Source organism: Coffea eugenioides, chromosome 3 (assembly GCF_003713205.1).
Source record: "Coffea eugenioides isolate CCC68of chromosome 3, Ceug_1.0, whole genome shotgun sequence".
Lineage (NCBI taxonomy): Eukaryota > Viridiplantae > Streptophyta > Magnoliopsida > Gentianales > Rubiaceae > Coffea > Coffea eugenioides.
In genome coordinates, this window is record NC_040037.1 from 4303362 (window position 1) to 4316418 (window position 13057).

General features: G+C 36.0%; 1 protein-coding gene across 1 annotated transcript; it reads right to left on the reverse strand.

Annotated features, from left to right (window-relative positions):
• LOC113765684 (acylamino-acid-releasing enzyme) lies at positions 1-9144 on the reverse strand. The gene is made up of 18 exons (XM_027309923.1): positions 8932-9144; positions 7012-7187; positions 6488-6797; positions 6119-6340; positions 5814-6026; positions 5571-5645; positions 5140-5278; positions 4720-4871; positions 4550-4632; positions 4311-4432; positions 4139-4217; positions 3555-3732; positions 2362-2422; positions 2102-2224; positions 1256-1453; positions 813-881; positions 389-465; positions 1-294 (listed from the first exon to the last, which is right to left on the reverse strand). The coding sequence occupies exons 1-18, from the start codon at positions 9129-9131 to the stop codon at positions 231-233; spliced, it is 2541 nt and encodes an 846-aa protein (XP_027165724.1). The 5' UTR covers positions 9132-9144; the 3' UTR covers positions 1-230.
• Between the last annotated feature and the right edge of the window lie 3913 nt (positions 9145-13057).

A 13057-nucleotide genomic window follows, 5' to 3' on the forward strand; every position in this document is an offset into this window, starting at 1 on the left:
TTCAGCCACTTCAGAGAAGAAGGTCGAATCGTTTTACTGCCTGGTACAAAATGAGTATCACAAGGTACAAACAGAAGAACTCAATTTGTTGAGACAATGAAAATCTAGAGAATGTTTTGTTCTCTTTTTGTGACAAGCAGAGAGAACCCTATACCAACAAGATCAAAGTCAAAATAAACCATAGATAGATAGACCAGCAAGACAGCGAAGCAGTACTAGCATTTGATTGCTTAGCTGCAGTACTTCTTAAACCACACTCCAATGTTAAGATAGCTCTCAAAGTCAGATTGCGGCCTGCAAAAGAAAACTTTCACTCAAAAACTTATACTGCAAAGAGCAACTGTATATGACATAAAGTCAGCAACTTAGAAAATGACCAGACTTTTACCTCTCAAGTCCATGTGTATCCTCAGGAAATACGATTACCTTCACCTCTCTCCCTCTCTCTTTTAGTGCCCGTGCATACTGCAAATGCAAACAATGATGTCATTCGCATTACCTAGAAAAAATTCCTTGAAGCATTGAGAATGTCTAAATGTGACTATCATTTGCTCATGCATGATCAGAAGTTACCAAAGCAAAAAAAAGTTGAATGAGTATTCATGATTTGATTAGAAGAAAGGTAGAAAAACTTTCTATACTTGTTTATTTGCTGATACGGAAATTATAATTTGCTCGCCCTATGTATTTAACATAAAAAAAAAAATTTATCAGCATTAAATATCAGCATACGCCACTAGTTGTTCAAACGGTTCTTATTTTTAAGTGACACATCAAAGATTTCAAGGGGAAATGGTTGGTTGTATGCTTACCTGTATTCCACTGGAAACAGGTACACGCAGGTCTTTAGCACCTAAAAGGAGCAGCGTAGGAGTTTCAACCTGCAAGCATTCTTCAAAATTAGATCTAGCAGGATATATCTCAAACATTGCTCCAACACGCACATCCAAATCAACAATAATACCAATACCATCTTTGCATAACCAAGATCAACGATGTTCCTAACAAAATGTACATCACTGTGTCCCTAATTATAAAGCTCAAATTGAAATACCATCCCATGCACAACTATTTTAACACTAAAACCATTACCATCCTTCGTGTAACCAAACTATCTCCCTATCCATAAAGTTCCAATTGAAACTTGCAAGGTTATGCCGTTCTCAACTATCTCAACAAACTCTCAATTTTAAGATCATCCTTTGCACTTTATCTCTGGTTCTTTAACTGCATTCATGTAGTTGAGGAAACCTACCTTAGATATGTGTGATACAGGGGACTTATTGTAAAATGCGGTGAGGTTCTCCGGAGAAGCCACTTCCGTGAAAATAGATTTTCCCTCACTTCCAAATGATTCCACATAGATCCAATCAGGGATGTCTGTGGTGCCAACCATCAAAGAAAGGTTGCAGGCAGGATTCCTTGCACATGCAGCAGCAAACTTGTCTGGTGCCTGCACCACAAAAAGGTAAGATGTGAACATCCATCATGGAAATCTGTCCGGAGTAGTATAACTGAAAGACAGTTACTTTTAGCAATATGGTTGGCATATCAAGTTTCCAATGAAAATTTGTGGCACGAGGTGCTATGGGGGAAGGGGTGGCAGAGAAAAGCAAGAAACAAAAAGAGGGAAGATCTTCAAAGCAACTAAAACAGAGGCAAAGAAAGAAAGCTCCTACATGCTAAGATCTCCAAGCAATTCATGTTGTCCAACAACCAAATTAACATGATTATATAGTGACTAATCCTAGTCCAATTCAACAATTTTGCCAATTGCTGGTGGCCAGAAAAGTGTGTGGGTTTATTTGTGAGGTGTGTTGGCCACATCTAAAGTCGCTAATAGTCACAACCAAAAGTGGGCCATAGGCCAACGTGACAAATGACTGGGTCGGGACTGGTAACTATTGTTTGAACCTGATAGAGTCAAACTGTGGGCTTGGGTAAAGAGAGAAGTTTGGAGGTCTGGTAAATGGAAATAACATATGCAGTTAACTGACCCAATATTTACTTGAATTTCATGTACTGCACAATCATCAGAAGACAGATTATATCAAAATTGTCAAACAGTTACCACAACCAAAATTCTTCTAGAGAACTGAACCTGTCCAATCAGATGTGTTGTCAAAAATCCACCATGGGAACCACCCATCACAGCTATTTTAGAAGGATCTGCAAGTCCCATGTCAATGACATGATCAATGGCAGCAAGTACATCATTGACATCCTGTCCACAGTACAGCGTAATATTAGGCTCAAGATAATTGCCAATCAACCAGTTGGAATACTTAATAAACATTTTAATATTTTAGTGACATATATACTAAGCATTAAAGATTTCCATTCTAGCAAAGGGATGCACACCTGAGACCCAACTTTGCCTGGAAGAGACTGCAAAGCTTCCTCTCCAAAACCCAAAGAACCTCTGATATAACATCACAATGCTCAAAACCGAATAGTTGTCTCAAATCAATGAAAAAAACAAAAAGCAAGTAAAATGTCTTACTCACGGTTGAAAAAGATGCCTAAGTAATATCTTATTAGAAAAGTACAATCTATAAGTTTGACAGTCATCAAAACCACAACATCAAGCATCTTCAATATAATGGTCAAAAATTATATGACATGAGATTGGATTAGACGCCCCCCCCTTTCATCTGCTATAACCAAGGGGTCGAATACAGCATGATCCCATCCTACTGTGATCTCAATGAATCCTAGGTTTCCCTTCTATTTTTATCCAAGGCAACATTATCCACTATGGCGAAGCAACCTTGCCATATGCACTAACATAGTGGCAACTTTTCTTTCATTGCTTCTCTACCTCTACCTCTACCTCACAATTAAGCACTCCATTCAGCAAATGATTTTCTAACAAAACGCCAAAAGAATGCAGAAGATATAGGAATTTTTCCACTAATGAGCAAGACTAAGTAGATCTTTATAGAATTTCTCCCCTTCCATATATGATGACATAATCTATGTCATTCTTTGTCCGCAACAGTTGTAATCGTTGTAGCTGTGCTAAAAAAATTCAAAAAATTCTCAACATTAAATTCAAGAGTATGCACAATACTCTAATAATCTTAACCAGAGATCATAAAACATTGTCCAATTTTATGCATACAAGCTTGAGGCTTGTGCCATAGGTGGTGCTCCAAGACAAAGCAAACTGGATGAGATAAAGCTCCTTAGAAGTGGCATACAAGTAAATAAAAGTTGCAAATTTCATGCGCGCCATTATACTTGTCTTTTAGGAGATTCAAAGATTTACAGACTCTTAATAGACAAATTGGTATAATCTCTTAAGACGTTTTTTATGTTTTTGTTAGTTACTTGTTCCACTAAGTATCGCTTTTAAAAATAGAAAAAACTACATTACTGCATGCATTAATTAATAAAAAACCATCATCGTGCAAGCTGAATTAAGTATGCTCTGGATTTGAGCTAGAGCTTCACACACAGGGAGTGCAGTGTTCATGTGAACCATACAACATTTAGATGATTGTCCATTCTGTCTACGCTAGAAAGAAAAGGAAGAGAGCCCTCAGATTTACCTATAATTTACAATAAGCAAACTATAACCAAGGGAGGAAAGGAAAGCCAAGGACTTTGAGAAGCCTGATAATGAAACCGAATGAGGACCACCATGAAGGACCACAATTAGTGGATCACGCATGTCATTCTTTTGAGATTTTGAGGAAACAAATATGGCTTCATAGGGTTTGCTGGCACCTAGAACAAAAGGATTTGAACATGCATATAGAATTCAGAAAACGCAGCCAACAGATTCATAAGTCCATGCATAACTGAAATCTCTTGCCCAACTGCTAAGATCTCTAAACAAAAATTTAAGTCAATATAGCATTTTAAATGAATTCCAAAAAAGTACTATTGGTGTATCCATGTAATATTTTTGCAAACATAAAAGTTGTTAGCACCGCCTTTTTGGTAACTACCAAGTAGTCTGGAAATTCCAAAATAACACTAAGCTATAATAGACAAAGGACTTGTACGGAATCATCTATCATTCAGGTTATGCCAGAAATTAGGCACCCAAATGATACCATTTATCTCACTATCACGATCCTTTTTATGAGAGAAAAATGAGTTAGATATCAATCCCTTGTCCTTCTGATACCTTTTGTGAGATTCTCAGCGATATCCCTGACTGGAATTTTAAGTATATCAAATTGTCGAGACGACAGGAAAGACCTGACCTGTGGAACATGATAGAAGGGCAGGTTACTTTAGTAAACAAAACTGCCTATGGCCCAGGTGAAACATGGTAAAACTCCAACTAGATAAATGACCTTTTCTGAGCATCTTGATATGGGACTAGTAACATCTAACCAACTCCACTTGGCATCTTCGGATGCCTTGCCAGCGAGGACTCCATATTTAATCTGAGGAATATCAACTGGGCTGCTAGATACTTCAAGAAGAAACACACACAAAAAAAAAAAATTGTGACTTGACTTTAGAGGAAGAGGGAAGAGAACTTGAACCATGTACCAGGCCAGTTAATTGAAAATAATAGCATTTGTCCTACCAGCAATGATGCTGTCACCATCAAGTGCAAGCAGACCCCAAGCAGAATTTGAGTTGCTGGGGCTGATTTGTGATACTTGTCCACTAAAAAGAACAAAGAAAGTATTAACAATTGAAAAGAAGAAATACAGTTCATCTAACTGAGAACAACAGATACAAGTCGTAGTTTACCTTAATGCATTCACTGAAAGTATTGCTTCAGTGCTACCCCAAATGGAGGACAAAATTAGTGTAAATCCATCTGAAAGCCATGGCTTGCTAGGAATCTTTGACAAATAGAGCCCAGGGAAGCAGCCATCGTCAGGACACATCACAACAGGAACCTACAGATATCATATAGATGGCTTCCAATTGCTTGTCATTCTCTTACAAATGGAGAATAAAAGAAACAAGAAGCATGTGTCTGTGCACATATATTGACTGTTATAAAGTGGTAATATACCATAAACAAGCATGAACTACTATCTGCACTGGCAATGATATCCCCTAAACAAATCAAGAGTTGTCCACAATAAAAAAATTTCTTTAATTCCACAATGAAGTTTCGAAAAAAAAAAAAAAAACTTTTAGAGTAAGAAATGACAAACATACCACTTCAACAATTTTTCCAGATTGACCTGGTTTTCCATCAGCAGGCCAGTCAATTCTATGAAGTGAATTAGTTGCCCAGTGGGCCCCAGAGTCAACAGCAGTCCTTGCAGACAAAAATACAAGGTACTTTCCATCTGGGCTGAAAATGAAGTTTTAAGCAGTAAGTTCCTATGTTTTATACAATAGTTTGACTACCTCATTCTAAGCAATACCATTTTTTTTTTGGGGCTTGGGGACAACATGTGAAACTTTTTGTAACTTGCATAGGAGTTGACAACTTTTCAATCCTACATACATCAACCAAGATGGCCTATCCGTTTATAAACAGAAAAATCCATGGTCAGACATTTTCTTGTTGATTCCAGTTAGCAGATTGTCTGTAATGAAGGGGCAAAATAATGGAATACAGAGCAGTCTACAAGCAGACATACCTGAATCGTGGAAAAAAAGCACTACTAATGCTTTGCGTCAGAGCAATCACTGCTACATCCTTAGATGCATTATCTCTGTGATAAAAAACCACAATGTTCAGGACTTGAAGATAACCAAAGCTTGTCAAGAGAATAAGCAGAGACATTCATCAACTGGCAATAGAAATTTCAATCACTTTAGTCTCCAACCAAGATAAAGTTCATGCAGCAAATTAGATGAGCATTTCAGTCCCAGTGAATTACCCGGAGTTAGTTGCTTGTGATTTCGAGAATGGAGCTGTAACTGCATATAAGGCACACGGCCGGTTATAGCAGTGTTTAATACCCAACTTTCTAGCATCTGATGGCCACCCAACAAATACAAGATATTGATTCGAATTCTCAGCTGCTGGAGCCCATACAACTTGTCCAACACTCAAAAACCTCCCCACTCCTTCAACAGCTTGTACCTCTCCACTGCAAAAAGTTGAACTCAGGATCTTAGAATAATAATATACTTATATCTTGCACTTTTTATTACTATGCCAACTGATGTAGCTGAGTGAAACCTGATTATATTGATTACAAAAAGTGCAGGCTGCCTTTTCCCAGCATAAGTTTCTCCCCAGTCCTCCTCCCACTCTCCTTGACCTTTCCAGTTACCCATGTCCTTCTCTGTGGTATCGCCTTTTTTATAACCAAAACAAGTAAATGTGGGCTTTGATGGAACTGGTTCCTCAGCAACATAAGCAATAAGAGTTTCATCAAAGTTCCATGAGATTCCTTCAAACCTGCCATGAGGGGAGCTCAAAGTTCATAAAGACTAGAAAGTGCATTTATATTATTGGAAGCATCAGCAACATGTACACAACCATTCCGAGTAACAAAAGTAACCAAAATAAAAGCAACCTCGAATAAGGTTTCAGTTATCATTGTACCATCCATCAGCATAGACTGATCCATGGATTGAGCGGGGAACTTGAAACTCTTTTTCAACTTGAGCTGGACCCCAGATTTCAAAGCGGGTAGGAGAATCATTTTCAGCATTTCGGACAACCAGAAGCTTTGAACCAGATGGAGATGGGACAATAGTAAAGACACCCGTCATCTCAACAGGAAAGGGGGCCCACTCAAAGCTAACTGAATCACTACTTTTATTTGAAATATGAGAGGATAGTATGTATCTTCTCCTTACATTAGCCAAGAGATTTGGTTGGCTAATTGCGAACATACCCTTGGAACCATATCCTGCAGCAGTGTAATAAAAGAATGTTCTGAATCCAAAAAACCATCTCCTAGAATAGGGAAGTCAAAATGAAAAAGACAAGGGAACAAGAACACAAAGTCCTTTTTTGGAGATGCAGTTTCCTTTTCCACTTTTCGTTCTTTAGGATTTGGCAGTGCAGAGAGGGATCTCAGAGGAACAGGAATAATTAAAATGTGCAAAATCAAGCAGTCATACCACTTGAAGATGTAAACGCCCATGCCTTGTCAATTGTGGCAATTTCTGTGAATTCTTGGAGCAGTCTTGACTGAGAAGTATATTCTTCTTCACAAACCCTGTCCAGACCAACTGGATTTTCTGGAAACGAGCTAACTCCTGAGCTGTCCATAGCTAAGCTACTTGCAAACCTTTTCCTATCAATTAAATAGAGATAAAAGTCAAAATGCATGCAACAGAAAGAGAGAAGTGATTATGACTTGAAAAGAATCAAGTATCATATTGTTCACTATTCCTTAGGGCAATTAAAGGATAAAAAGTTCCTAGTCAACTAGATCCAAAATTATCTACAATGAAAACTTATGAAAAATTTTTGTACTATAATCAACATTGTACCATCTGCAGAATAATGTGCAATAGCTTTGGTTGATCACATAAATAACACTCTGTAAACCTATCAAATTCAACTAGAAACTGTTAAGAAAGACAATAATATCTTGAGTATTTTCCAGAGCAACTCGAAACTTTAAGAAAATCCGAAGTGTGTTTTGGACTAATGGTCTGCAAGTGAAACACTAGCTAATAAACACTAAATGACATTCTTTAACAGCAGAACCAAGTGAAATGCTAGCTAATAATCCAGTGCATACAGTATTTTGAAAGAAAAAATGACAATGAAAACTCAACCTTGTGGTACAACAATTTCAAGATGATGTGAAAGCTTGGCACTTTAAAGCATTAACACACTTTCTAGGTAATTTAAAACCAAAGCAACATAAATTTTCACATTTTGAGAAATCCCTGTGCTTACAAAACATTTCATTTATTTTAGCTACTCATTTATCTAACTCTGTGGGAGGCAAGTTCCTACTTGTACAGATTTGCAGGACCTAAGAATTTCTATTCCATATATCTCTGTATGGAGAAATTATAGCAAACAATCATGTACCTGACTTCTAAAAAATGTGAACATGTATAATAGCTTAGGCTTAGATGATGAATCATCATAGGAAGGGGACAAAAGAAAAGGCCATTTGACAATTGGTCAAAGAAACCATTATCTCCAATCTAATCTGGTTCCTGACTATTAGAGCAAATTTTCGCACTTGCCTTCACAACCAAACCCCCTACCCACCTCGGAAAACATAAAAAAGGAATTTCTGATTTGGATAGAAAACCAAATGCAAATGTATCTACTTTTTATGCAACCACCGTCAATCTATCATCCATTGGTGACGGGGAAATAATTAATCATCAAGTTATGAAGTTCCATATATGTCTGCGTATGCATCTATAGGCAACATTCTCCGTTAATCAATGGCTAACATATCCTCGGCTTTTGCAGTACACACCTCACATTCTCCTTCTGCTTAGCATACTTCAGCAGCTGATAATCTGATTTCCGAAAAGGGCAATACAATACTTATCCAAAACTCTATCAAAAAGAAATCCAACATTAAAACTGTGCACGACAGCATAGGAGACTATACGGACTATCTAATAACACCCAATAAAGAACTAACACGCATATGGAACTCTCATAGAAAGTTAATAAACCAAAAAAACTTTTCTCTTTCTATTTAAGGCCATTAAAAGAGACAGGATTCTCCATTACAGTTTTCAACAAAAACCCAATCTTGCATCACTTCTTCTTCTTTAGAGCCATTCATGAAAAGTTAATCAAAAGGATAACCACGAAAGTTAAACTAGTTACTCCAAAATGTTCAGCAGAAAATAATGGTAATGTATTAAACTTCAGTGCCACGGGTTCAAGGGAAAAGTCAGAAGTTATCAAAGGAAAAACTAGAAATCAAAAACTCCCCAGCACTAATCAGAAAACAAGTCAACCAATGCATAACTACTCGATACAGGAGTAAAACAAAAGATTCTATTGAAAAAATACATATATTTGTATTATGAAGAAAAAGTAAAGGGACTTACTTGGATTGAGAGAAGGCTGTGGAAGAAAAGGGCTTGAAGAGGTGAGAAGAAAGCAAACGAGGAGGGAGTTGTGAAGGGGAATGGGAAAAGGGAAGAATCGAGTTCAAAGGAGTGTAACACTGCCACTGAGGAGGAAGACGAGCGATAGTTTTGGCCCTTTTGGGGGGTAATCGTAACAGTGGTTTGGTGACTTTGGTCATCCTATTCCTAGGATAGGACATCTTTTATGTTTTCTGGGCCGACTTTTCCTCGTTTCCTATTAAAAGTGGTGTACTACTTAATACTCCCTCCGTCCCGTTTTGTGAGTCTTGTTTTCCTTTTTCGTCTGTCCCAAATTGTAGTCCACTTTCTCATTAAGAAATCTAGTAATCTTTCAAATTGTCTAAAATACCCTTATTAAATATCTTGTTATTAATACATTGTTATTAAATACTAACCCACTACATTGAATACATTGAGCTTTTCCAATACATAGATAAATGAAAAGTCTATCTTTGTTATTCTTTGAAATTTATTTATATTAGGAGGGAAATACAAAATCATGAATGAAAATTTAAAAAACCATCCATATTCTCACAATTTTTCTGATGAAACACCAATAAAAGAATATGATCTCATCTCAACGAGTCAAGAATGTGCACAAGTTGTCTTTGAAATGCAGAGGATTTTTTTGCCCAAGTTGAAATCGGTGAAGCCATCAATTGACGTAAATGTTCTATCACAAGAAGATAGTTTTGCTCCTACAACTGAAGAGCATGAATCTACTTTTTCTCTAGTGCAAGAATATTTTCAGCCCAAGTTCAAATCGGTGAGACCATTATTGGATTTAAATACTCTACCAAAAGAAGATGATTTAAATCAATGAAAGTATTTTTTTGCAAAGTTGAGGAGACGTTTTCTGGCAAAATATTCAAAACGATGGCACTAATTATGGATGAATTATCCATTTTTAATTGCCTTTGCTTAAGCTTAATTAGTTGCCATATTTATAGAGTTCAGTGTAAAAATTGAAGATAATTTTGGTGGGAAGAACTTGAATCCACTATTGGCGGATGATTGAAAATGAAATGGAGTATTAGGCGCCTGAAATGGATTATGAAATGGAGTATTAGCGGCAACTGATATTTATTGGCACTATTGGCGGTAATTGATACAATCAGGGTGCACTATTGGCGGTAACTGATATTTATTGGCACCATTAGCTGTAACTGATATTAATTGGCACACTTCGTCATTAGCATAAGGGTATTTTAGGAAATTATTAATCTAAATTTATGTTTCCAACCAAATTAATTACACTTTCTTAATCTGTGTGAAAAAAAAAACCAAGACTAATAAAACGGGACGGAGGGAGTAGTCCTTATTGTTGGCGCTAATCAACCAATAATTGAGGATAGTGACCGTGACATGATGTGCAATTTTATTGTCTTTATATTATTTTTTCTTTGTAACTATTTACAAATCCTTGTATAAATTGTGGGTCCGTAAAACTTAGGTGCCTCTTTTTTGTGTTTTTAAAAAAAAATTATTTTAGTTTTTTTAAAAACTTTTTATTTTAGTTTTTTTAAGTATAGGTCAAAGGTGTCGAATCCAAGATTTTTCTCTTACACTACTCCTGGCAATTATCAGTCAACTCATCCCCAATTTATTTTAGTATTGTATGCCACTTTACTCTAAAATTGGATTTAAAATATTTTTAAAATTTATAAATTTTTAGAATGTTTTTAAAAATTTTGAAAAATTTTACTCAAAACTTGTTTTTCGAAAACTTTTATATGGAAAACTTGTATTCCGTTTGAATTAGTTGATTTTTTTCCTATCCCTCTTCTTGCTAGTAAGGGTGGGTAAAAACAACCGCCGATCCAAAAACCCGCTGAATCTAATTCGATCCAAAAAATAGGATATTCGATCCAATTTTTCTTAGCAGAACAGATGAGGGTCGAGTACCGGTAAAAATGAATACGGATATGGATCAGACAAATAAAAAAACCCGCAGGTACGCGACCCGCAGGGTATATTATATAAATATTAAAAAATTATGGGTCATTTTATAATTTTATAATGTTAAATCCTAAGTGTAGGTGAAGTAGCTCACAGCTTCATATTAGAATCCCATATGATCCGGCTCTCCTCATATTGTCTGAAGAAAGCGAATATTCTCAGTGAAACCTAAACCAAATGAACAAAACGAAGAAAATTTTGTGAAACTCTATTATAAAAATTGTTCATCCTTTTTATTTTTATTTTACCTCCTTTGATCTTTTATGCAAATTTTCCCATCAATTCAATCCAAGATTTGTGTTTGGAACTCTAATTTTCTGTTAGTTAGGTAATTAAAAAATTTGTGTCTTTTATTTATTTATTTATTTGATTTACTTTACTACAATAATCTCTCTTAAATTTGTCTCTTTTATTTTAGTGCAAGAAATTTATTTTTCTTTTTCATCACCTTTAATGCCATAAGGTCTATTCCAAAGATGCGAAGAAGTTGGGGAAGATTTTTTAAGCTTATTTTGGTTATACTTTCTCAAAAAATAATTAGCTCTATTCAATTCTTTTTCCGGACTTGATTCCATAGTCGACTCATTTGGGATGCAGTCTTGTACCATAACATCCTTAAGAAAATTAGGAAAGTTGTCGAATACTTATTATCCTTTTGTTTGTTGTGTTGTAGAAGGATGAAATGTGTGAGAATGGTGATGTACTCAAAATTATCATGAAACTTCATTTTGTCTATTAGATATTGTAATTCTAATATGTACTAAATTTATGAGATTGGTTTGATTGTTGGATGAAATGTGTGAGAATAGTGATGTATGGACTTTAATTACAATATCTCTATCAATATTAATTGGAAAGCAGATTTTTTTAATGTTGGAAAACATGTTGATATTAAGTGAAAAGTAATTTTTTTTATTGAAAAATAGGTTTTTTTTAGGGGTGGGTATCCTATAACATGTCCCTTTTTTTTTTGGGTACCCAAATAGCGGGTATCCGGAGACATTAGGAGCGATTTAGGGTGGCAAAATGGCTGATTCAATATATTATGGTCGGATCAGCCAAATCATGTTAGGGACGGGTATCCGATTTGCGCCCACCCCTATTTGTTAGCCACCCCCTCCCTCCCTCCCTCCCCTTTCTTTTTCCTTATCCCCTGTACTTTCCCTCCTCCCTTTAACTCCTCTCTCTCCTCATAATTTGGTTGCGATCTAATTGTGCAATCAAATTTAGAAGCCTTCTGATTTCCCTTCTCTATTTTTCCCCTTGCCCTCTCTTCCTCTATAGATCGGTTGGTTAGGGAAGAAGGGGTGAGATGTAGATAGAGATGGGAAACCAGCGAGAGGAGGGTGGCACGGGGAAAAATAGAATGGTAGTGAAGGAAAGGGTGCAGAAAGAATGGGAAATAGGAGGTGGCGGAAGAGGGCGGAAAAAGTGGTGGGGAGGTTGGGGGCAAAAAGTGGAGGTGGTGGAAAGGATGAGGAGGAAGATGAAGGAAGGGGTGGTGGGGCGAAGGAAGAAAGGGATGGTGATATTTTTTATAATTAATTTTTGATTTTTTATAGGTGTATTTAGAGTGTTTTTGGGTGTATTACTCTAACATTTTATTTAAAAAACTAAATATCTCAAAAAACAGTCCATCCAAACGGCAGTTTTTGTGTTTCTAACGAAACTTGACAATTATTTGTAGATTCAAAATGACAAAATTCATGGATCAAAGTTCAACAAAAATCTAAATATGTTTCAAATAGCCTTAGAATTTAAGGTTTTTTGCCTTTATAATTAAAAAACTTGTAACTTGTAACTATATACAAATTCCAGAAGAATATGCCCTTTGTTTTTCTTATGAACTCTAGATAATGATTTGTAGATCTAAAATGACAAATTCATGGTTAAAAATTCAACAAAATTCCAAATATGCTACAAATAGCCTCAAGACTTTCGACCTGTATCATAAATGCAAAATCGAACACTTGCTCTTCTTTCACTCGGAGCAAAAAGAAAATACTAAACAAAATAGGATGATTGTATGAGGAGTTGTTCTTTTACCATTTACATGGCACTCTTTTGAGCATTACAAGATATTACCTGCCATTTATTGAATGAACACTTTGATAAGGGTAGTCAA

Excerpts from the sequence above, each read along its gene's own strand:
- LOC113765684 (XM_027309923.1), bottom strand. The coding sequence starts at position 9,131 with ATGACCAAAGTCACCAAACCACTGTTACGATTACCCCCCAAAAGGGCC. Across the intron at positions 7,188-8,931 it reads ACAGCCTTCTCTCAATCCAA|GAAAAGGTTTGCAAGTAGCT; the intron begins GTAAGTCCCTTT and ends TTTAATTGATAG. Across the intron at positions 466-812 it reads CTGTTTCCAGTGGAATACAG|TATGCACGGGCACTAAAAGA; the intron begins GTAAGCATACAA and ends TTGCATTTGCAG.